The sequence below is a fragment of the Haliaeetus albicilla genome, chromosome 3 (genome assembly GCF_947461875.1).
Source record: "Haliaeetus albicilla chromosome 3, bHalAlb1.1, whole genome shotgun sequence".
Lineage (NCBI taxonomy): Eukaryota > Metazoa > Chordata > Aves > Accipitriformes > Accipitridae > Haliaeetus > Haliaeetus albicilla.
The window spans coordinates 55,242,567-55,268,384 of NC_091485.1; the positions used below are offsets into that span (position 1 = coordinate 55,242,567).

A 25,818-nucleotide genomic window follows, 5' to 3' on the forward strand; every position below is an offset into this window, starting at 1 on the left:
ACGTGCCGTGAGGCGCCGGCGGCGGTGCGGGCCTGCCCCGCCGGCGTCCGTCCCAGGCGGCGGCGTGCGGTCGCCGTCCGCCGAGAAGCACGCTCGCTGCCCCGCCGCGGCCGCTGGAAGGTGGGCGCTGGGGCTGCCAGAGCGTGGCCTGGAAACGCCGTTAGAGCCGGAGTGCGGAGCTGGGGGCGTTAGTCACCGCTCCGGTACTCCGAGATTACTCTTAGTATTACGTAGGTTACTCTTAGCAGCCTCTTGCGCTTGCTACTGTGTCTTTCCTGGTACATCTCATCCAGCTTCTTGTGTACCCCTTACTATAACTGGCAAAAATGGTGTGGATTTTACACGTTTTTAGATGCAGCAGCTGTAGCCTGGCAGGTGAGATGATGACTTTCCGTGCTCTGCTCTGCTCAGCCTCCGTAGAACTGATCTTACACAGTCGTGCAGTCCCACCTCAGTAACATGATAGAAAAGAGGTTTAGCTTCTACCTAGCGTCAGAAATAAAGTTTGTAAGATGGCCACCCTTTGTCAGAAAGAGCAGGAATAAAACTCTGGGCGTCTTGGATGCGTTAAACTACTTTGAGCAGGACAATAGACCTGTATTATTTTAAATTGCGTATGCTTCGTTATTTGATTGAATTAGAGGTAGGTGGCTATGTTGTGCAAGGTAGCATCGTAACTAACATTTCCTAGTTAGTTAATAGTGGTTATATACTTACAACATGGAAAAATATTACCAAAGTTATCCACTGGGACAGTAGCTGAATACTTATTAATTTTCTAAGTGGGATTTGTGTGTAAGCTGTTAAATCAAATTCTCTGTCATATTACAGACTCATACCCAACTCCATGAGAGATTTTTGAGGTTTTGATGTGCATCAAATAGTCTTTGGAAACCAGCAGACTGAACTAGCGTATGGATGCCTAGTGAGTGTTCTGTTGTGAGTTGCTCTACTGACTTCTCAACCTTTTTGCCTGAAACAGAATGAGAGAGACAAAAACCAGAAGCACAATGTCAATATCCACTGTCTTTCTGAATTTATTCTAGGGTATATCTATGCAGGTGGATGAAGAGACACTCTTGCTTGAAGTTTGTTGGATGTAAACACTTCTGTATGGGAAACCAGATAGCATTAGCAGAGGACCAAGCTGATTAAACTAACGAGTCTCATTTCTGAGCTGGGGCTGGCTTGCAGCTGACTAAACATGAAGAGAGCTAGGTTGCCTCTCTTTGTGCATGTCCATGGAGCTGTGTCCTTTCTGTGTATGTTAGAGTTTAGTGGTAGGAGGTTGGTATTGTGGGGTGGTTTTTTTGGGTGTTTTTTTTTTTGCTTTGTGGTTGTTGTGTTTTGGGCTTCTTTTTAAATAATATTTCCAAGATACCTGTGCTGGTTGACAGCCAGCTGAATGTGAGCCAGCGGTGTACCCAAGTGGCCAAGAAGGCTAATGGCATCCTGGCTTGTATCAGAAATAGTGTGGCCAGCAGGAGCAGGGAGGTGGTTGTTCCCCTGTACTCAGCACTGGTGAGGCTGCACCTCGAGTGCTGTGTTCAGTTTTGGGCCCCTCACTACAGGAAAGACATGGAGGTGCTGGAGCGTGTCCAGAGAAGGGCAATGAAGCTGGTGAGGGGCCTGGAGCACAAGTCTTATGAGGAATGGCTGAGGGAGCTGGGGCTGTTTAGTCTGGAGAAGAGGAGGCTGAGGGGAGACCTTATTGCTCTCTACAACTACCTGAAAGGAGGTTGTAGCCAGGTGGGTACTGGTCTCTTCTGTCAGGTGGCTGGAGATAGGATGAGAGGAAATGGCCTCAAGTTGTGCCAGGGGAGGTTTAGATTGGACATGAGGAAAAGTTTCTTCACCGAAAGGGTTGTCAGGCACTGGAACAGGCTGCGCAGGGAAGTGGTTGAGTCACCATCCCTGGAGGTATTCAAAAAGCGCGTAGACAAGGCACTTCAGGACGTGGTTTAGTGGGCATGGTTGATGGTTGGACTCGATCTTAAAGGTCTTTTCCAATCTAAATGGTTCTGTGATTCTAACTTCCAGTTTGTTGTGTACATTCATATCCTTGAAAAGGACATCAAATAATTTCAGAGTTATTTCAGACTTTACTAACTTCGAGCTTGTTAAGTGAACATAGTAATGATCCCACGGACCAATTTCAAAACAATAGGAATGGCAAAAATCTTAGTGTTGCAGGAAATTCTCCCATGGCAGGGAAATCAAAGAGAAGAGCTTGTGCGTTCAGCTTACCTTGAGCTACGCTACATACTGTGGGTTTCTAATGTGTGCGTTACTCTTACTGCAGTTCCAAGAAACTATGACCCTGCATTGCATCCATTTGAGGTTCCACGAGAGTACACAAGAGCTCTGAATGCAACAAAGCTAGAACGTGTATTTGCAAAACCCTTTCTTAGCTCGCTTGATGGCCACAGAGATGGAGTTAATTGCATGGCCAAACATCCAAAGAGTTTGTCTACGGTGCTGTCTGGAGCTTGTGATGGAGAGGTAAGCTGCAGTTACAAACCACAACAAATGAGGTACCTTTCTTCCTTCTTTTCTTTTTTCTTTCTCTATTTTCTTTTTTCCTTTTTTTTTCTTTTAATGCCCCCTGCTTACCTTTCTTTTGTGTCTTTGTTCAGCATGATACCCTGTCTTCTCTCAGAAGGTGCAACTTAGCCAGTTTGGAGCAGTGTTTCTCAAAATGCAGGTTGTAATCTCCCAGAACACAAAGGGAGCAGCTTTCAGCTGCGAGCAGGGGGCGTGACATTCAGTTCCTCAGGATGGAGCACTGAATGTTAATATTTACAGTCCATAGTGACTGCTTTTTGCTGCCCATGCAATCCCCCTCCTCCCCTTGAAGAGGTTAAATTGCTGCAGATGAAGAAAATTACATGAAGTCAGATGAGCTAGGGGGAAGGGGCACACAACCAAAAACTTTTTGGAATAATGATTTATATTGCCTAAAAAATGCTAACCCTGTATTTGTTTGATTATTTTACATAAGTGTTACAAATAGCAAGCAAGGGCACTTTAATTGGAGTCAGTTGCAGAAAAAACCTGCCTGTCTTTTCCGTCTTCTCTGTCCTCCCTCATCCTTGTACTGTTCATTTGATAGTACTGGTGTATTTTAAAGGTGTCTTCTGGGTAGCTGGTTGCTTCCTGCTTTTTATAGAAGGTGCATATGTCATGCAGTAGTGTAAGGGAGATTAACCTTTTCAGAAAGGAGGGGGATAGATTTATATGAAACATTGGCCAGATTTCTTATCCACTGAAAGAACGAGTAAAGTACTGGGTACTATAAATATATACAAATATAAAAACTGACCTCTATTTCTTTGTGTTTTAAATGGGCCCAAATGCTTTGAAACCGAAACCTCTGAGAGGTGGACATCTGTATAAAACGTAGCTCAGCAGCTGGGCTGGAAACATTCTATTGGTTCCAAAGGCTATTTCCTTGTGCTTTTCTCTTTAGGGGGGTATTTTTTGCTAAAATTATCGCTGCTGGCAAGGATTCTAGTTCAAAAATAGGGGAATGCAAAAATACAGTTAGTATACAGCTTGGGTGGGGGGAAGGGGTAAGAAGGAAAGACTTGCACTTTTAAAATTTTTTTTCGAGATGGGAATAATTGAGTAGTTTTAACATTATAAAATCTGACCAGTGTTCAAGCCAGCTGTGCTATTTCATTACAACATATGTGATCTTTTGTACTTGAATTATGAACTGCAGTTGTGGGCTGTAGAAAACTTAAGTAACAACAGAATACTTTTCTGTTTTTAACAGGTTAAAATTTGGAACTTGACCACACGACAGTGTATTCGTACTATACAAGCCCATGAAGGCTTTGTTCGAGGCATGTGTGCTCGTTTCTGTGGTACATCATTCTTTACTGTAAGTATAATGTGTCTCCCTAGTACAGTGTAGCAGTAGAGTGCCTGTTCACCATCTGTTTTCCAGTGAGCAACTTACTCTCTGCCATACAACATTTAAATATTGTATGAATACGTTTATTAAATTTGTCAGTGAACCTGACAATTCTATTTCTGATGAAATTGTTTTTGATGCTGCGATATGGATGTTATTCAAGACTATGGAATGGATAAATACCAGAAAATTGCTAACGGATGGTCATGTAATTAAAACTTGAATAAACTAGTTTTCATTAAAGTAGTAGATAGATTATGTTCATTGAAAGAGCTACAAACACTTAAAAAAGTAACCATTTGCATATACTATGATTAAAGGTAAGCTGATTAAGTCAAGATGGTTCCATGGTAATTAAGCTTTATTAACTTCTATCAACCATAACTGATTCAGTTCCATGTAAACTGTCTGGAAATAGTATGTCCTCATGTTTGCATTGAAACAATTCTAAGATGATACAATAAAAAGAATTGGTTTTGAAGAATAGAGTGTCCTGCGGTTTTGCTTCTTTTGAGCTGTGCATAGAAGAGCTATTTTTGCTACTATATATTTATCTTTTCTGAAGTACGTACCAGGTCAGGAGGACAGTAGTTAGGATGTAGGGGAATTCATAGCAAAAAATTCTAACTGACTCCAAATTAGAATCCCCTTTTGACAGTCCCTCTGCCTGAAAATTGAGAGAGGGGAAGAAGAAACAGTAGTAGTGCTGTCAGGAGAGGAAGTTAAACTTGTATAGCTAACATTTTTTTGGCCAGTGTGCCTGATCCAGGTCACTGCACAGCCACACAAAAGCTTTTGCTGGCATAGTGCAAGAGGTAGCCTGATGTTAGGAACAGGTGTCTGGAGCAACTGAGGTGGAAAGTGCCTTTTAACTGTTTACATGCTCATCAAAGTGACTTCCAAAAAATAATTTGCAGTTTAAGGTGTTGTTTGATTAAGAATCACAAAATGTAGCCTAAAAAACCAGTCATCATTCCAGCTCACCTTTTTCCAATTTGACCCTGGAAGGATCTCTTTTGAAAACTGGAGAAGATTCGTGGATTGAGATAAGGACAGTTGAATAGGTGAAGGAAAGGTGGTGGTGGAAGCAGTGACAAACGGGAAGTCGGTCACCTCCTTTCACAAGCAGACAGATCCCCAGACAGTCTGTGAACAGCAGCCACTTTGGAAGCCAGCCCTCACCACCCCTTTCTTCTTCTGCTACCCCAGTTTTTATTGCTGAGCGTGATGTTATATGGTATGGAATACTCCTTTGGCCAATTCAGGTCATGTCGCACCTGTGTCCCCTCCCAGTCTATTGCCCACACCTAGCCTGTTTGCTGATGGGGCAGGCAGGGATGATGACTGACAGAGCGGGGTAGGCAAAAATGCCTTGATACCGTACTGTTCAGCAGCAGCCAAGACATTGGTGCCTTATCAGCACTGTTCTAGCCACAAATCCAAAACACAGTGCCATATGGACTGCTATGAAGAATGTTAACTCCATTCCAGCCAGATGATGTACATGTACCTTCTCGGCTTCTAGTGAAATATTATGACAAGGAGAATTAATCTTCAGCTTAGTGTTATAAAAGGGAACAGTGAATAGGCAGGAGAAGAGCACTTCTGTGTATGTCATAGATCATTCTCTTTTGAAAGGCTGCCTGTACTTAACTGCAAAGCACATCTAGTAAAATAAACAGAATATATTTATGTAAAACTGTACCTGCTTTCTCCAATATTTCTAGGTTGGCGATGACAAAACTGTGAAGCAGTGGAAAATGGAGAGCCCGGAATATGGAGAAGAAGAGGAGCCTATTCATACAATTCTTGGAAAGGTAGTAAATCTAAGTTTTGATTTTCCCACATCTCTTCTTTTGTATTAAGTTTGAACCAATTATTATCTAGCTTTTAGAAAGAGATACATAGTTTGTTATCATGTTATCATAATGGGTTGTAAGGTGATGGCATCAAATTTTATAATGGCACTTTTAAAGTATCTTCAAGTTTTTGTTACATTTGTTTTACATGTAACTGGAAAGGAATAACTCAAATGCCATCAGAGACTACTTAGTTCTGTCTCTGCTAATAATCCCTTTCCTGCGAACTGGTCAGATTGTTCTGTAGTCTCTTTCTCTTCAGTCGTGTGTTGTCAGCGCTTAGTCTGCATTAAATAACTTTTCTTGCCAATACCTTGCAGCCATTCAATACAAAATTTTAACTTCATGTGTTTCTTTTTGACCAAAGCAGACTAAAAATGTATACTTCAGCACTTTCAATTTATGATAAGCTTATTTTAAGAACAACATTAAATGCTTTTTGTAAATAGATTGAAACTCTTAATTATTGTAATGTCTATGGAATCTGTTCCGGTCCACATAGAAAATTTGTAGTTGCACCCTTAAAATTTCCATTTGCTTTAAAGTCAGCCAGGACTTTGTAAATGGGCTTCTAATGCTGACTCCATTGTAAATTAACAAGAAATGCATGTATGCACATTAGGTGAGTACACAGAAAGCTAGTCTATTGTGTAAGGGTACATCCCATAAGACTTAGTTTCTGGTAGCAGTGGTGACTTGGTTTTCAGTAGTATAAATGGATAAAAGCATGGCAGGCTTGATATGCAATGATTTGTTGATCTTTTTTGTAACAATATACTTGCATATTTGTGTATACAACTGGTTTTGTAAATTGTTTTGTGAATTTTTTGTTGGGTTTGTTTGTTTGTTTTTTCTTTTAAAGACAGTGTATACAGGAATTGATCACCACTGGAAGGAAGCTGTTTTTGCCACCTGTGGCCATCAAGTGGACATTTGGGATGAGCAAAGGACAAGTCCCATGTGTTCTCTGACATGGGGTTTTGATAGCATAAGCAGTGTAAAATTTAATCCTATTGAGGTAATGTTTCTGTTATATATTGGAAATCAATATTTTTCTTGAGTGGTATAAGGTCTAAACTCTATTAACACTGTCTTTAATGGCTTCCAAATTTAGATTTTGATATGTGTTTTAACATAATATTTAGGGGTGTGTATATATATTTTTATGGCTATATTGCTTTGCAGTGTAGTACCTTATATTTTCATCTTTTTATTTTTTGTCTCTGTTAGTCGGGGAGAGGAGAAAGAAAAGTAGTGTGGTCTCTCTTCTGCCCACAGCAATACATACCTTAATCATACAATGTAGCGGTTATGTGACTGTGGAGCTCTCATCTGTTCCAGTATTGTACTCCCTGTCACCAAGACTTCTCCCCCTCTCCATGGCAAAACAATTGCATTTGATCTTCTGCAGCAGTTCCTATATACCTCTTGGCTGGGCTGTGTTCGCATACAAAGTGTTTATGAGGAATTGCTTGTTACTTTTGAAGTAGAGAGGACTGGGTGATTCTGAATCTTACGCAGGAAGTTATTTAAAATGTTTGCGCTCAGTAATGAGCTGCACAGAAAGAACGATGAATGTACTTCCTTGTCTGAAAAAAGAACTATTTGACTACCAGCTTTGACTAAATAGCTTAGATATCTAATGTAAGCTGTTAACCATACTCTAGAAGTGTTTAGAAGACCATACACGGCTTTTTTTTTTTTTTTTTTTTTTTTAGACATACCTTTTGGGAAGCTGTGCTTCTGACAGAAATATTGTACTATATGATATGAGAAAATCAACTCCGTTAAAGAAGGTAAACTTTTTCTTTTTATCAGAAGCTTTGGCACTAGTAATCATACTGAATATGTAAATAGTCTGAATAGTCTGTAAACTGTTGATGACAATAGAGAAAGGGAAGCTCTGAACTGTGAGTTCACTGAGTTTTCAGTGTGTAATTTTCAGTCTTTTAACTGCGTTTGAATTAATGTTGGGATTTAAACCATGCAGAGTTAGAAGAGTCCTTTTCTGCATTTAAATGGGCTGTTGCACTCACACTTTTGTAATTCTTGGTAAAGTGCCTGACCTGACAGCAATTTCACAATAAGAACTTTATGTTCCTATATTGCATTCTGTCTGTGTGTATGTGATTTTTTTTTTTATTTTTTTTTTCTCCTCCTTCCCAGAAGGAAACAAGGTAACTTCTAAGGCATTTCCTTTCCACCATTGGAGAGCCTTAGTCTGCATTTGAAAAGGTGTTTTTCTTTTGTGTGGAGATGAACCTTCCACTATGCACCTAGTATAAACATTCATAAATCCTTTCCAGTGGAATCAAAATTGTATTTGTATGTGGAATTTACCAATGACATGAAGATTCCTATTTATCTTTAAGAGAATGTTTGTATGTATTTAAAACAAGAAGCCTGTCATTCATACGCAGATATTAACCTCAGTCAAATTCAGTAGTTTTGAGCCCCGGAACTATCTTAACAATTTTCTTCTTGAAATACAATATTCTGGCTTGTGAATATACACTCACTATCCTTCTGGTATGTTGTGTACTGTCTGCAAAGACACTGGTCTGATATACCGTAGAACACTATAATGGTACTTAACTTAGTTATAAAATATGAATGTTGTTGGCGTAACAGTATTTCTTTCTCTCCCTGTGCCCCAACAATTTTTAATGAAGTTGCATTTGGGCCACTGAGGCAGTGCTTATAAAAAGTTGCCAGTGATGCCAATTGGAGACTTGAATGTCAAAACGAACACAGTCAGTGCTGTAGGTCTGCGGTTACAGGTTAAAAGGATGTAGTTTGAGCCTTTGTGAATTAAGTTCAAATCTAACAGAATTTTGCATATGTATTATATGCTAAATATATAAAAGTATACATACATGTGCATATATACACATGTGTGCACATATGTGTATCTCCTGTAGTAAGCAGCATGCTTAGGTGTATTTCCTGCTATAGGAGTAAAACACTGATGAATACTTCCTTGCATCTGTGGATACAGTACTGGCTTTCCTGCTGGGATAGGGATGATCCTCCTGGGGAGATGCAGGATGAATGTCTGTTTCTGCATTGAGACCTAAGAGTTCTGTAACTCCCAGAAGAAGGGTGCTGCTTTTTAGAGGTACCTTACCTATGTATGGGCACTGGCTTCTAGCACTGCTGTGTTCCTGGTGTTTGGTCAGCAAAGCAGCTCACACACTGCCCTGAGTTTGGAACTCAGTGGGAGTCCCTTCCTTAATGGAAATAGGAGTACAACTTTCCACATCATGAAGCAGTAGCTCTCTTGCCCCTTTGTCCTGTCTGTGAGTTTTGAAGTCTTAAGTTTCAAAGAGGGACGGATAAGATGGTGAGATGCTGCCTAAGTGCAAAATAAGAACTAGTCTAAAAGAGCTGGGAAAAGATGAAGGGAAGCACTCCTGTTGCATGCCAAGATGGGATGTTTTAATAGAAGTTGGTACACTTTGAAAGTCATTCTTGTGCAACCTGTGGGATCACAGGAAAGCTTAGGGTGTTTTAAAGATAGACTTAGCATTTCAACAGCTGACAGGAACTGTGTTGTCAATTGCTTGTAACATTCTTAGCTGTTCACCTCAACCAAATACCTTGTTGGTAGTAAAGGAGGACGGATTAATCATTTGGGTGATCTGTTTTTTGTGTTAAAGTAATCTCAAAATCTGCAGGCTGACACTCTTTGTAAGCAAGTGCTCACAGTTAAAATAAACCAACCAAGATAGCCAAGTCTTCAGGGACTTCACAACTTAGACTTGTCTTAATGAGGACTTTTTCTTATGAAATGACTAAGTGTATCTACAGTTGATTAAAAAATAGCGTAAGAAGATGGCTCTGCTACAGGTTTAGATAGTTCTGAAATGCCATTATTAACGTATTTACAGCAACTTAAATCACTTCCAGCCCGGGTTGCCTTACATGGTTGGTTACTGAATATAATACTAGGACTGTACAGAGAAGCCTTTTCTTAGGCAGTATTTTAATTCCAAATGCCACTGCTGAGATAAACTGAATGCTTGTAGATTTGGGTGGAAAAAATAGTGAAGCAAGATACAGAGCCTAGACTTTGACCAAACCTGACCCCTTTTGAAAAAGAGCTGGATTTTTCAGCAATATTAGGAGTTATTTTGTGTGATGATTTCAAATATTTATTATACATATAATGTGTTAACACTAATCTTATACTCATTTTGCAGTGGCTGAAAAACTTGGACAGGGAAGAATAAAGAATCCTCCTTAATTATTAGCTTTCCAGATATATGCAAGGTTTATAACTAGAAGAACAATACTGAAATCTGAACAAATTCTAGTTGTCACATTACTGTAAACATAGGGCCTTTCAGTGGCCTATCCTTTCAGTAAAGTCACTTTTTAAAGCAGAGATCACTTTCGACATCTGATGATTACATTCAGTTCTGGATGCATGTAGTTTCTGAAAATGAGCAGTGTTTTGCAGCACAGACTTCATGTTGAACAGGATAGTGTCACCTAGGAAATGAGGAATTACGGAGAATGAGAATCATGAGAATATGCACACACTCATAAAATCACAGTCTTTTTTGGGGGGTGGGTTCAGTAGAGGTCAGCACTATTAACTTGCTTTGAGATGTAATTGTACAACTATATTTTGTTATATGTATGTAAATTTATGGTGTTTGATATAGTAAGCTGAGAACAAAAATGAGTTTGGAGTACCATAGCGTTAAACACCCAAATTTCAGGATTTTTAAGTAGGATTATGGCTGGCCTGGAGCATTGTGGAAAATCCTGTTTAGAGTTGTTCAGTTTGTTAATAAGTTGCTCTGCAATTATACATCTACTTTGTGTCAGGCGTACTCTATGGGATTTATTTTTAAATACAGTGGTTGAAAGCTCCTCCAAGACTCGGCAGAAGTCAAAGCTGTTCTGTGGTATGGAGTGTCGGATGCCCTCCTCCCTGCCTCCCCTTCTCCCACAGGGGCCCAGCTGTTACTGCCACAGCCCTCCTCCAAGGTGGAGGCATCCAACATATAGCTTCTTAATGCCTCTTGTCTAGTCGACTGTTAGCAAAGTAGAAGGGTCTTATTAGGCTGTCATCAGCTGCCTTCCTCCCACTTCAAGGCAAACTGGCCTCTTTGTAGCCATATGCTTACTAGCAGCAAGCGTGTCTTATGTATGTGTAGCAAAGGATTCACTGCCAATACAGTGTCAGTGGTGAGTAGATTACAACACGGTAGTTTCTACCTACATTGCTTGGCACTTCAACAAGAAATGGCAACTGTCCTGGAGAATTCATGAACTGCAATTTCAGAGATAAAATAACAAAGGGATAGTAATAACTGGGAGAACATAAAAATGTTATAGTGGCTTTGCAAATGCTGGTTCACAGTGTCAATTAATGACTATATCCCTTGAAATAACCATTTAATTAGCCATGTTTATAGATTACTTAACTAAAGGTTCCTGTAAATATGATGGAGAAATGAAATTTTTCAGAAGTTCCAGGTTTACATGTTGACTGCTAACATGTTTACATGGTTTACATGTTAAATGACCACTTAGAGGAATTTGCTTCTAAGATGACTTACAGAGGAAAATTTAATTGCTGTGTAGCATAAAGAAGTGAGCATATGATGCAGAACAGGAAGTTCTTGAATTCCAATTCTAACACTGCTAAGGAAACATTCTGTCATGTCACTGTTTCTCTGCCATAATTCTGTATCTAGAAAGCGCTTGTCTCCAGTGATATAGGAAGTTTTCAACTATAGCAACTATTTTACTGCCTATAACAAGGTAGCTATGTGTAAATATCTTCCAGGTTATCTTGAATATGAGGACAAATACGCTGTGTTGGAACCCAATGGAAGCCTTCGTTTTTACTGCAGCAAATGAAGATTACAAGTAAGTGTGACCTTGCTTTTTGATAATCCTGCTCATGTTATGTTTTTAATCTGTATCTTGGTGATTTATCACCATGCTAAAATAAATTTTTAAAAAAGTACTTAAGCTCTGAATTTGAATCACTTAAGTAATAACCTAGAGAATTATAGGCTCGCTGATTAAAAAAAAAGAGAATTGATAGTAGACTGCCTCTTTCTCTGTATTTCAGTACCTGGGGGCGGGGGGGGGGGGAAGCAGTGTAACTTAGAAAAAAGGCAGCTGAACCAATGCAAGTGTAACTTGCAATAGCACCTGGAAAATAAGTACTATTCGTCCAGTCTGAGGCAATATAAGTGTTTATTTTCTTGCTAGTTCTTGTGAAGCTTGTTATATTGTACTGATCAGCTATTTTGATGAGAACATTTCTTTAAAAAAAAATAAAAATTAATCTTTTGTGAAACAGTTCCAGTCTGCAATACTTATCCTTTCAACGTCTCAGAGGAGTTCTTACTTTTGAACAATACTATTCATGTGAACAGCTAATCTGATATTGAAAAAGCTGTGTCTTCAAAACTAGGCCACTGCAAAATGTGCTCCATATCCTTTTTTCCAGGAAGTCAGTGATCTATTGTTAGATCACTGTTTTCTTCTGGAACATAGGAATTTTATCACTTGTCTTAAGGCTGTTTTTCCAAGGAAATGGAATCTGGCCCAAACCTTGAAAGTAGGCATTGTACCTAATGTATTGCTTTTCACCTATTTTGATTATGGTATGGTAAGGCTACCAGGCTACCTAATCTGTTTGTTTATATGTCGTTTGTTTGTTTGTTTGTTTTTTCCTTCTTTCTCTTGCTAAACTAAAAATGGTAGCTGTTACTGTCAGGGCCAACTGTCATCTTGCAAACTAAAGCAATTCATGTAAATGCAATGGCAAATACATATATCAACAACGCACATGCGAGCATTAGCTGATTATAGGGAGTAGTGGTTTTGAATATGATGCTAGCATACTTTTTCTTGGGGAATTTAGAAGGAAAAAGCAATAATTGCCAGTAAACTATTGAATAAGAGACATTGAATTAATTCCAGTTATGCATTCATCTGCAGCAAGGAGGGTGAGCAATCTGCTAAATTACAAATTTTTAATATAGCGGTTCTACTAAATAGTATGCCTTGAGCAGGTTTCATCAAATGCTTTGTCTGTAAAGCACCCTTGCTTATTGGCACTAGGCAAATTAATGATCTCAGTTTTTATGCCTTGCTATGTATCACTGGGCTTGGTGATTCAAAGGGAGTACAGGTAGACCTCATGTGAGGTCTGAAGTGCTTAAGAGCAAACCAGCTGTGGCTCAGCAGCTGTATGTTTATTTTTAATGTAATGCTTTTCTACAGGTAGTGTGCTCTTCTGAACTAGTAACTCCATGTATTGAAGGACCAAGCCTTCCTTGGACTTCTGCATTGTCTGGCCTAAAGACAGTTAGGTGGTAGGAAAGGGTGCCAACCAAATGGGAACTTGACTGTAGACTCTGAGTTACTAGGAGTTCCCAATATGAGAATAGCTAGAAACCTTGCAGAGTTGATAGGCTTGTCGTAATGATTCAGAGGTGGTTGCCCAAGTTCAGGTTATATACTTGTATCTGCAGATGGAGTAAATGAGGACAGTGTGGTGGTTGGAGAAATAGGTTTGGTCAGTGACCCATGAGCAGATGATGAAGGGAATAGCGGAGACTATCTGTTCTTTGACAGTGAGCAAGAAACCTAGGTATGATCCAATAACTTAAGCTTCTGATTCATAAACTTTTTTCAGGCCCTAAACAATGCATCATTCTTTCTTTTCATGTGTTACGAGCAGTTTTAGAGTTCCCTCTGCAATATGGATCTATCTTTAAGTGTGGTTTATGTATGATTAAAGTAGCTGTTCAGCAAAAATGTATTATTTACTTAGGAGTTGTTAAGATATTAAGCTGTGGTGTATTTATTTTAAAGCCTATATACTTTTGATATGCGCTATCTTGAATCACCTGTGACGGTGCATATGGATCATGTGTCTGCTGTTCTTGATGTGGATTATTCACCCACTGGGAAAGAATTTGTCTCTGCCAGCTTTGATAAGTCTGTCCGCATTTTTCCTGTAGACAAAGGTCACAGCAGGTGAGTGATTTTACACCTTTCTCTCTTGCTGTCATTCATTCCAGTGACCTCCCTCCCTAGTCCTCAAAATTCTTAATTCATTGATTAACCATTTTCATAGGGGCATTCACTTCCTGTGAATATTCAAATCTTACTCTGTATGTAACTTGAAGTTGACAGGTCATGTAGTTGACATATAATTCTGGAGTGTGTATTAGAGTAGAACTTCTACTTAATGGATAGCAGTACTTAAGCAGTTTTGGATTTAAATTAGTGTGGATTATTGTTCTTGGGTGTACTCATATGTATTTTACTAAGATGAATCCCATCTTATTTCCCTCTATGTACCTTTCATGTTTTTAGGTCACTTTGTACTGTATCTGTCACCACTTAAGTTTGCAGTGCCTTACAACATTGTAGCATTTGGTTTTCTAGGGACTGTCTTCATCCTATATGGATGATTGCTAAAGACATTTCATGAAAAGCATTGTTGTATGAGTTCCTGAGGATCAGTTTGGGACAATTTTGTGATCCGTTTCAGTACGCTTATTACCTTTTGTTCATATTTTGTTAACTAGGTTTTGATTCATGTGACAATGCTTTGAATACAATTCAGTTTGAATTAGTTTTTCATGTAAGATTTCATAAGGTAATGTATTAAATATTTTGCTGAAGTTCAGATTGGATCTACTGTGTCTCCATTATTATTTTTTTCTTTTTTTCAGTTTGATGAAAATTGAAGCAAGTTATCAGATCTGTCTGGTATCATTTGTTCTTCATAAACCTGCCGTCATTATTCTCTGTTGTCAGTTCTTCCTCTTTTTTTACGTATTCCTAACTTTATTTTACTCCTAGATGCCTTCCTCTCTCCAACCTCAGCCCCCAAAAAGTTGCTACTAGGTCAAGTTCTAGGTGGTTTTGGGGGGTGGAAATGTTGAAATATTGATTAGGGGCAGAGTATATTTTTATTATTGTTTGATGCAGTTATGTATGCATTATTCAACATAACTGTATGTTCCTATATTGCATTAAAGTTTGAGAGGGACTGTTTACATTTTCCTTTATATCTAATCTACAGGTAGTTTTAATTTTCTTCCTGTCTTGCAATAATATTTTAAATGTAATTAGGTATTGCAATTCCTTTGTGGGTTTGTTTTGTTTTTTTTTTTTAATTCTTGTGTTATTAAACAATACGGTTAGCAGCTCCTGTGTTCTACAGATTTTTCCTTGCTATGGAATAGTAATGTTCACAAAAGTGGTGATATGCAAAGTTAAAGCACATCATTGAGGGGAAGTTTGCAGACCTCATGACGCAACAGTAAAAGGCTTTATTCCACATTATAGCAGATTGCTGCCAAGGCCTGTGGAAGGAGTTTTCCTCTTTGTCCTCCCTTTTTTCCCCCCATCTGGTGGTGGCCGTAAATCTAGTGAGGAAGAGCCTTACAGATGAAGAACTAAGCCTCATGAAAGCTGACACTTAAAATTCTTTAGAAGCTGGGCTTTTTCAGAATTGCACAGTTGAAATTAATCCCATGGAATGGAGAAAAGTCTCCAAACGGAAGATCTGATCCCCCTCTGAAAACTGAGAGGGCAGTTAGAAGTATCTGTAAACAAGGATCCTGATAGTATTCCAGTTTTGCCTTTTGATGTCCCACCAGTCTGAAAAACTCCTAACTTCCATTGCTTTCTATTTTATTTTAAAATGAAAATTTAAATCAGGAAATTGATTAGCCATAAGAAATAAGATGTATTATGAAGTTGAATAAATTTAATAATATTTTGGTAAACAGAACTGGATGTCTGTGAATTTTTTAAATGACAGATCCAGGTTATTTAGCCATGTTTTGTGGTTTTGCTTTCCCTGAGAACAATATTTATAACTTGTGATGACAGCAACAGGAGAGGCAAAGGCTGAAAATTCAGAGTAAGGAAAGAAGTACTTAGTTCCCCAAAGGTGGGTGAAGAAAAGCTTTGTTATTGAGCCAACTAGTAAAATGAAACTAAATATAGAGATGCTTATGAAAATAAGTGTGTGCACATGTGCTATTAAACATCAATATCAGAAAAAAGCTGATGTGAGTATTAAAGTTTTCTAAAGGTACTCATGCTCAGTATTCCACATGGTTGTTCTTGTAGAGCATCATTTGAGTGTGAATTACAAGAGGTGGTTAAGCTTATTAAAGCTTATTTAAGGTGATATATTGATTACTTTTTGGTTTTCCCACAAATCCTCCAGCTCAACACCAGCCTAGTTTTTTCCACAGCTTTTGAATAGGTGGTGTTTCCATATTTCCTTTCTGTTACTACTTGGATTTTACTTGTAAAAATAACTGGGTAGAAGAAAGAGAATGGTCTATAAGCTGCAGTGCATGACTGCTATACCAAAGGAGGAGTATTAGTGGACAATAAGTACGCCTTACTTACTCTTCACCTTTAGAATGCTAATAAATAGTTAAAATTACCAGAAAAGTCTACTTAGCCCTATATTTTTATAGCAGAAATAAAAGAATAGCTTTATGAATAATATTGTTCTGCTTGTTTGGTATGTACTTAATGAAGATTAGGTAAGAGTTTCATTTAAATATTGCTTTAAATGTAACATGTAGAAGCATTTTTCAACAGGTGCCAGCACTTGCTGAGCAGGAGTCTGATCTGCAGAAATTAAATGTAGTTTACACTTCATAGCCACACAGCTGTTTTGAATCCTTTTCTACTAACTAATGTTTCTTGTTGAGTTCTTGTTTGCAGGTCTAGAGACTTTTCTTTTGAGTTTGTAGGGTTTTAAAATTTTTCTTAGGAGTCCTTTAGACAATGATAAGGAAGTCCATTTTTGGGGAAAGGAGAGAAATCACAATGAGGAGTAGCCAATCCATTGCCATGTCATAAATGGACAGCTGGAGGTGTTTGTTTACTGTTCTTGTTCATAATGGTGGTGTCAGATTCTTTGGCACCCATTCTTCTGCAGTCCAATTTTGTAATGCTTGACTGCTGTAACAGCATATTAATGAAAATTATTTTGGTAACAGTATACATACCATATTGTATGCCCATGGCATGTTTTGCAAAACATTCTTTAGCTATTCTTTAGCTGTTTACTGTTATTTCTATGAAAGCACTTACTTAAAAAGCATCTCATCCTAGGCGGTCCTTTATCAGTCTATCCATCACACTTTATTTGAATTTCTCTCCCTCTAGATTTAAGATCAGCACGGTGTTTAAAAAAAGTCAGATTTAAAAGAAAAACCCAAACAACAAAAAGTAAAAAATATATTCTGCCTTGAACAGAATGCTTTCTGCTATTTGAAAAGTAATGTTGGTGGGAAAAGAGATGATAGATCATTTAAAAATGTTTCTTTTTGGTTTAGGGAGGTATATCATACAAAGCGAATGCAGCACGTCATCACTGTAAAATGGACTTCAGATAACAAATATATTCTGTGTGGCTCAGATGAGATGAATATTCGTCTGTGGAAAGCTAATGCTTCTGAAAAACTGGGAGTGGTAAGACTTGCATTTTGCTTTTTGTTATCACAAGGCAAGATGTTTGGGGTTTGTTGTTATTACAACTGGTTAGCCTATTCAACTTCTAAAAACTTGTTTGTAAAGGGAAAATATAAAATTGTAGTCTGACATTTGTATTTAATTTGAAAACTGACATGCACAGTATAGCTCACTGCATTCACTGCAGCTTATAATAACAATAAAATTACATGCCTCATTGTTGCTACACAAGGTGACTTTTTTTTGGTCTTGTTTAATGTTAACAATAATCATCAGTTCTAACTAAACTAAATTAGAGTTTTTTACCTGGGTGCTACAGGTGAGAATTCATCCCTTTGCAGTAGAGAAAAAGCAATAAATTCTGGTTTGCCATATGTAGGTCACTCTACTGAAGCTCAGGATTACTACTTTTAAAAATTTTGACTGGCATGCTATTGGTTCACATGCAGTTCATACTCTGATAAGCGTATGTGTTGTAAAATAGACCATTTGCACCAATGTGTAGGTGAGATTGTCATTAACCTATATAACTCTCAGATATTGAGTGGGCAAACTAGTGTGGTGTCTGAAGTCCATTTAATTCAATGTAAACTAGTTTGGTTGAAGTGTTCCTAGTAGAAACAGACATCAGTCTAATTAGATACATGTCTTTTCAGTTACCCTTGTTCAAATGTTTATGTATAGACAAAGCCAAAATATTCTATTACAGTTACCACTTGCATATATTCATCTGCACAGTTGTATTAAAGTATTGAATGACTTTGGAGAATGAATTTGACACTTTGGCTGCTGGGAATAATCCCTTTATGTAGCTTTATATTGTTATGGTATTTTGGAGGTGCTTACATTGCTTTTTCTGAGCCCATCAGCATAGCTGTCAAATAATGCTTGGGGGAATTTCTACTTGATCTTGTGAAAGATTGAGGAGGGCGGAAAGGGAAGCTGTAATTCAGGGAAGAATATTGTACAGTTACGGGGATGGATCTATTGCATAGTTATGTCTAGGGCTGCTTGTGGCTACCTGAAGCTCCATCAAGCAATAGTATCTGCGTAGAAGGGGAGTGGTGTGGAGCTGGGAGAGGTGGCAGGTGTATGGGAGTGGTAGGAGTACTTAGGGCTACAATGTGGAATGGGATAATTCGTGGACTATTGCGCACTGTGAAGCACTGGATATGGAGTAGCAGAGCTAAAACACCATGTATATCTTTAGCCATGGCCCACCATAGGTATTTGGAAGTCGCTGTTATTTTTCTCATCTTTGCTATAGATAAAAAACCCCCACAACTTTGTAGCTTGTACAGTATTTGCAAACTGCGATTTAAGTTTAATTTCTTTAAAGGAATAACTCTTCTTTTTTGTTGAGGGTGACTTTTTTTTTTCCTGTTCTAATTGATTCTTGGAATTTGCCCATGTAGGGCTTCAGTCAAACATTTAAATATCAGTCCTATACCTGCTAATTCCAAGGACTCTGCAAAGCTCATTATAGACTTTACTTTTTGATGTAACTTTTTTGTTGAATTTGCTTATAAATTGTGGTGTTGGGCAGAAATATCACCTGTTTTCCTATTGTTGTAGCCATATGCTCATGGCAATGCCCTTTTCACCTTGTTTTACAATATTAACTGAAATTTTCTCTCTTTATTCACTATATTCTTAGTGAGAGAGCATGCTGTCTCTCTCTAAGATGCTGCTCTGTAACAGAATTGTCTGGTATTTTTGACATGCATCTTTACTCTGTGGCCTTTGTGTGAAGGACAAGTGGGTAAAAAGAGTGTCGAAAATAACGTTTTCATATAGAATGATTCCTAATGTTTTCAGGTATGAACAGAAAATTCACTCTATTGACTACTAGATGGCATTGGCTCCTTTTCTTATGAAAGAGTAAGGAAACTTGGCTGTGGGAAGTAATAGTCAAACCCAAAGAGTCCTGCATTGTAGAAATATTACATACCGAAAGGACAACTTAGCTATTGTTTAAGTATTCAAAATGTAGAGTGGTAAATGACATTCTGCTCTTTTCTGTAGTATTTGCATCAGTGAAAACTGGCCATGGATGGGCCTAAAAAAGGCACTACCAATTATGACTATTAGGTATTGGATATGGTCTCCACATCAGTACTCTTGTGTTCTTGATCTGACAGAGAATCCTACGTAAAATAGCCTGTCCTTTTTTTTCCCTGTTTGTAAGTACAGTGTTGCTGCTTGACGTGCCTTTTGGAGGCTGCACATATGATTCAGTTCTGCTGTGGTGGGATCATACAAATACAGCTTTTGCAGCATGTGTGCATGTAAGGGTTTGTAAGTATTTCTGTCAAAGCTCTTTGGCTGTAGCTCCCAAGAGAACTACCTCAATAGCTAGCTATAACACACAGGTCAAGTGGCATGTGGGGTTTTTTGTTTGATTTTTTTTTTGTTTGTTTGGGGTTTTTTTGCGTTGGGTTTTTTGTTGTTTTGTTTGGTTTGGTTTTTTTTTACTATCAGAAATGAAAGTTATCCCATCATGTAGAATACAAAACTTGTCATTCTATCTTAAAAAAACCACCTTGCAACATCAAAAGACATCTTAAGAAAGCAAAATCTAGGAATTCAGGAAGAACTTACAAGGGGCATAGTGAACTATGTAGAAAAACTGCTGTTATTTCACATGGATGATGCTAATGAACTTGTAAAGAATTATGCTGTAATAAGAAGAGATAATGTTTCATATCCTCATGTCTTGTCTGGAAATGTGTTCAAGCATGATGCTGTTGAAGCCTTGAATTTAGCAAGACACAGAATTTGGGTATTAAATTAGTAACTGTCTGAAGCTGCTGTAGTTTTGTTAAAAAAATTTTTTTACAAGCACTATGAAATTTTATTTTTCAGATATTTAGAGAATTATTCTTGCTAATAGGACTTAAGAGTGGAATCTTTATGGCTTATCATGTTCTTGGATATACCTTGGAAATGTTGCTTGGATTCAAGCAACTGTGCCAATCCTTGTTTGATCCAACCTGGTAGTTCCTGTGATTCTTAACACTGCAACTGTTAATGGCTATTTATCAGGTTCCACTGTTTTTCTTTAGTACCTGCTTCTTCATTTTTAGAGGATTGGTGTTCTTATCTTCATAGACATATGCTTGCTCATTTTATAAATGTCCAGTTCCTCCATAGTCTGTGGCTATTTTTTGAACATTTTGAATATTCAAAGCTGAACATTCAGTAATTCTGTCAGAAGTGTCAGAATATGTCTTAAATGCTTAGTTGCTTGGTCTGCTATTTTTCTTTGCTGAGAAGATTTGATTGAATGACTCATCCAAAGGTCACTGTATTTCTGATATAATGCTAACATCTTGTAATACATTGTATTTTAAGATGGATATTTTTGGGGTGGGGGTGGATGGAAACCAGCGTCCTGAAAGAGAAAGAAAAATGGTAATCAACTATTTTTTTATTTTGGTGAGTACTTAGTCCTGTTTTTAGCGTTGCTGGATTCCAAGGAAGTTATAGTGAATATATAGTACTTACGTTGTGACTGGTGAACATTTATCCAGTTGGAAAGTTGTACTTTCTGAACTGTGGCTACCCTAGCAGTCATCAGTTCTGACATGCATGTTTCTTTTGGTTTTTAATGTATTTGGCATCACACTCATTATTCAAAATCAGTGAAACATTAAAGTAAGAATAAAAGTCTCTGGAGGAGCCAGAGGCATGCTGTGTCTCCACTCCACTGACAATTAAGTCTGAATGGGTTTTGTATAGGGGTAACAAAACCCAAATCTCTCTGTTGCAGCTACAGCAGAATTTGCTTTAAAATAATTTGCAATGATTAGTTTTTTTAATAAAAGTTGATTAAATAATAAATATTATTATTAACAGACCTAACAGATGTTATTTTTAAAGCAGTAAACATCTGGCTTTGCATGTCCAGAAGCAAAAGACTCAGTTAAGACTTTCAAGGTACTCCATTCTGTTCAAATAGTGTACATAAAATATGACATGTTAAGTATGTTTGAGGCTTCTGTACCTGTGTTCTTGGAGAGGTTTAGGATTTCTGAAAAGGTAAATGGTTTTGGCTGTTCAGGAAAAGAGGATGAATCTATGAATCTAATTAATACAAAGAGAGGGATAGATTGGGTTTTTTTCAATTGTAGTGAAAGCAATGAACCATCAGTAAAACTTCAGAAAGCTGTATTGTTCTTCAGTCTATTGACATGTTATAAAAAAATCTACACCTGCAGTTCTTAGAGTGTAAATGCTTAGTAATGTTACTTCTGTGAGCAACAGCTGCAAATTTTGGCTCTGTTAAATTTCCAAAGTAGTTAAGAATTAGAACAGAGCACTTTCTACTTGGGAATGATTTGTGTTTCAGTAAGTGTAAAACTAGTGTCAGGAGTGAATGTAACAGTAGCGGAGCATAGGTTTGCTGCTTTCTTACAAGATGCAGAAATAACAGCTTTTTATTAAGGACTGAAAAAGATAGGAGAAAGTGCAGTTTGTCATGGTTTAACCCCAGCCAGCAGCTAAGCACCATGCAGCTGCTCACTCACTCCTGCCACCACCCCCAGTGGGATGGGGAGGAGAATAGAAAACAAGTAAAACTCGTGGGTTGAGATAAGAACAGTTTAATAATTGAAATAAAATATAATAATGAAAAGGAAAATAACAGAAAGAGAATGAAATATAACCCAAGAAAGACAAGTGATGCACAATGTAATTGCTCGCCACTCACCAAATGATGCCCAGTTAGCTCCCGAGCAGCGATCCCCACCCCAGGCCAACTCTCCCCAGTTTATATACTGGGCATGACATCACACAGTATGGAATACCCCTTTGGCCAGTTTGGGTCAGCTGCCCTGGCTGTGCCCCCTCCCAACTTCTTGTGCCCCTCCAGCCTTCTTGCTGGCTGGGCATGAGAAGCTGAAAAATCCTTGACTTAGTCTAAACACTACTTAGCAACAACTGAAAACATCAGTGTGTTATCAACATTCTTCTCATACTAAATCCAAAACAACATTATACCAGCTACTAGGAAGAAAATTAATTTTATCCCAGATGAAACCAGGACACAGTTACAAGTTTTGGTTTTGATCTAGCAAAGTGTGTTAGGAGGAGTGCATCAAAACTGTCTAAGTAGTTGTATGTCCTTTCAGTCTTTTTCTAGTATACAGTTCCATTTTGTGAGATAAGGCTGATAACAAGCAGTACCAGATACGGTGTGACACGGCATTCTTTTTGTAGTGATTTTGGGTTTGTGATTCAATGCACATGTAACTTCATCCCTTTAGCTATGACTTTGTGCTCTTAATATCTACAGTACCTTTCTTTTTTTTGTCATCCATTTAGATGTAAAGAAGCTGTAAGTTTTTGGTCCAAGGAAACAATGAGTAATAAACTTCATAGCAGTAATGGAAAAAAAAAATAAATAGAGACAAGCTATAGTGTAGAAAACTGTTTGCATTCTAAAAATACGTTGCATCTGTGCTCTGTCCGCCCTAACCTAGAAGGGCAACCTGGACAGGATAGATAAACAGCCATTTCATATTCTCATGATGAATTACAAGAGTCTAGTAGTGTGGAGTTTTAAATACTGCACAGTACAAATACAGCCCTCTTTAAAAGGAGAATTTTTTGTTAAAGGTGGTTTTAGCTCTTCAATCAGGGCTCTGGAAAATTGCTTACCTTCCTTCTGCTTAGGTGGGAAAAATAACCAGCCTCTGTCATCTGGAGGGAGGAGAGAGGCATAGGCAGTTTACTTGAGGACACATTTTCCTATTGCTGACAACTTTGTTGCATTTTAGAGTTCTTTTTCCCCCCTTTTTCACTCTAGGTATTTGCTGTGAAGTACTGTTGTGGTAATGGCACAAATCAGCTGTCTTTCTGCCACATGATTTCTATTTCCCTTATATAGGAAGGAAGTTGCATGTTCATTTTTGGAATGTATGAAAAAAGGGTCATACGTCATCTTTGAGCATGTCTTCCATTCATGATGTCATATAAATCCTAATTTATTATATTGTAGAGTGTTCTAGTACCTATAAACAAAATCTCTAATCCTGCTAAATCATGCTATGTTTATGGCATCTTCTGCAGCTCAAAACAGAATGGGGACTAATGCCGTGCTCTTCAGCTGTTTATGGTGACCTTTCTAAAATGACTTGCAAGAGAGGTTGGAATTCAGTGTGCTATTGCAGTCTACTTTCTTAGCTATCTGCTGTCTCTCATAAATAGACAGAAACTTGTCATTACTGCAGAATCTTCTTTTACCATCATGTAGATGAAGGTACACTTAGCACAGCCTGGTTTATGGGGCGTTGGCATTTGGTAGTTGGATGGAAAGTCACCAGCTCTGTGCCTTTCTATATACCACATTACATGTAAAAATGGAATCAGACTCAAACATAACCACCTCTTAATCTATATTATTTTTTTAAATAAGATATCCTGGATGTATCTTTAATTTACAGATTCACCTCTTGTCTGTAGAATCATCAAGGTTATACTAAATCGGCAGCAATTTGCTCTTCTTAAATTAAAGGAAAATCATTGCATTTAATTAAAATAAAAGCTCTTTAATTTGGATTATGTTGGCAGTTTTCTGCTGAGTGGGAACACCTGGGATTTATTGAGAGTGAATCAGCTATTCAGGCTGGCTCAGTAGAAGGAATTTCGGTAAATGGTGTGGGGGCATAGTTTTTGTGGGTTAAGATTGTAAAATTTACTCACTTGCAATTTGAGAGGTCATGATAAATATAAGTAAAGCAGAAAGGTTTGGTTTTTATGAATGAGACGGTGTGGAGAAACAGAGGTTAAGAGCATTATGTATCTCTGATGCCCGAATAAGAATTTTCTGAGCGATGAGCAATTCTGCATCTGGTATCTGGTTTCTTTATCGTCCCAAAGGAGGAACTCCTTTGCCATATGTTTTATTAATACTTGCTTTCAGACCATTAATGGTATTTTGGACCAAAATTATCTGAGTATGATACTTATTTTTTCAGAATTCATTAAATACTCTAACAGAAGTCACTTCTATTGAAGTGATCTCCTGACTGGAGAAGAAATAGCCAACTGCTGATTTCAAAGGGGAAAAAAGCATGTTTCATAATCCTGTAGGTGGAATTTCCAAATTTTTGTGTGTAATAAAATTGTTGGGTTTGTTACTCTTTTTTTTTGTTAGCATCTGAAACTCAGGTTCTGTTTTTTCTTGAGAAAGCAAGAAATCAGTGAAACCGAGTCATTTGCAAAGCTGAATAAATAGAAGTTATGTGAACTATTGTTTTGCTTTTAATATTTTAGGTGCAGGTAGCAGTGGGTGAAAGAAATGTGGGAGGGCAAAAAAACTTTTGCCACTGCTTGTTTGAAAATATGGAGGGCTTTAAGATGTCTGAAATATTGGAGTTAGAGTGTATTTTGGGTGGGAGGGTAAGAAGAGGAGGGTAGGATTATCCACTGTTAATATTTAACAGATTTTCTGTTTATATGAAAGCTCACTGGACTGAAATGCAGCTGAAATTCCCAGAGACGAGAGCAAATCCAAAATACATAGAGACTGATATTCCTCATGATGTAGTGCATGCTTTAAACATAAAGATAGCACACACAGATTTTTTTTTCCTTTTGATAAATAAGCATTAGGACCAAAGGAAACATGCCTAGTTGAAAAAAAAAAATATCCTCTGTAGGTCAGCTGTCAGGAAAAGGCATTTCTCACTTTCAGTGTTGTTAATGGTGGCTCAGACATAATTTTAAACATGGATAAAATTGAAGAATTTTGTGGTAATGCTAGCTCACCTGGATTTCATGTGTTTGTGATACTAAGATATTTTTAGCTGTGTAATGAAAGTTGGAACTCCCTGTGTGCAATATGGTCAAGCTAATGCTTGAAATCTGATACGTGCCGTGTGTTTCCTAACGGATCAAGGTGCTGGGTAAGATATAGGCCACCTAAAGAGCTGTCTGTAAAGCTGTTCGTGAAGACAATTCATTTACAGCATTTGTACTGTGATTAAAATGCCTGCAAATCTTTGTTTCAGAGCAAAAGTTGATTGTCATCAGACATTAGGAAAGCAGGCAGACTCTGATCAAAGAGGTTTTACTGTCAGCTACTTCTATTCTCTCTTCTTTCTCTACAGAACACTAAAATCTGATTTTCAGTGAGTAAATTCAGTTACTTCACTGAACTTTGAAACTGTGATAATGTTTTGTGTTTGGGATATTGTTGAAATTGTAGGGTTTTAGTACTTACCTGCCCTAATTCTGAAGTTCCTGTGGCTACAGCCATTTGCTAGAAGGAAGCCATTTGAATTAAAAGTTAAAATTTTGTTTTGTAGAGAAAATCGTGACAGCTGAATCCCTGTTCTTTTACACCATGCTTGTCTGTGTTGTTTTCCCCATAGCTTGCACCACGAGAGAAGGCAGCTATGAATTACAATCAGAAGCTGAAGGAGAAGTTCCAGTATCACCCGCAGATCAGACGCATAGCTCAACACCGTCACTTGCCTAAAAGTATATTTTGCCAAATCAAGGAGCAACGTATCATGAGAGAAGCTCGTCGGCGAAAGT

The 25,818-nt window shown here is 37.9% G+C and overlaps 1 protein-coding gene across 1 annotated transcript in view; it reads left to right on the top strand.

Moving 5' to 3' along the window:
- The window catches only part of DCAF13 (DDB1 and CUL4 associated factor 13), a 30,364-nt gene that overhangs the window by 418 nt on the left and 4,128 nt on the right, over positions 1 to 25,818 (top strand). Inside the window, exons 2-10 of the mRNA XM_069779879.1 lie at positions 2,303 to 2,502; positions 3,779 to 3,886; positions 5,647 to 5,736; positions 6,641 to 6,796; positions 7,497 to 7,574; positions 11,582 to 11,664; positions 13,630 to 13,794; positions 17,139 to 17,274; positions 25,653 to 25,816. Of these exons, the coding sequence (XP_069635980.1) occupies positions 2,303 to 2,502; positions 3,779 to 3,886; positions 5,647 to 5,736; positions 6,641 to 6,796; positions 7,497 to 7,574; positions 11,582 to 11,664; positions 13,630 to 13,794; positions 17,139 to 17,274; positions 25,653 to 25,816 (1,180 nt within the window). The remainder of the gene's footprint in view (positions 1 to 2,302; positions 2,503 to 3,778; positions 3,887 to 5,646; positions 5,737 to 6,640; positions 6,797 to 7,496; positions 7,575 to 11,581; positions 11,665 to 13,629; positions 13,795 to 17,138; positions 17,275 to 25,652; positions 25,817 to 25,818) is intronic.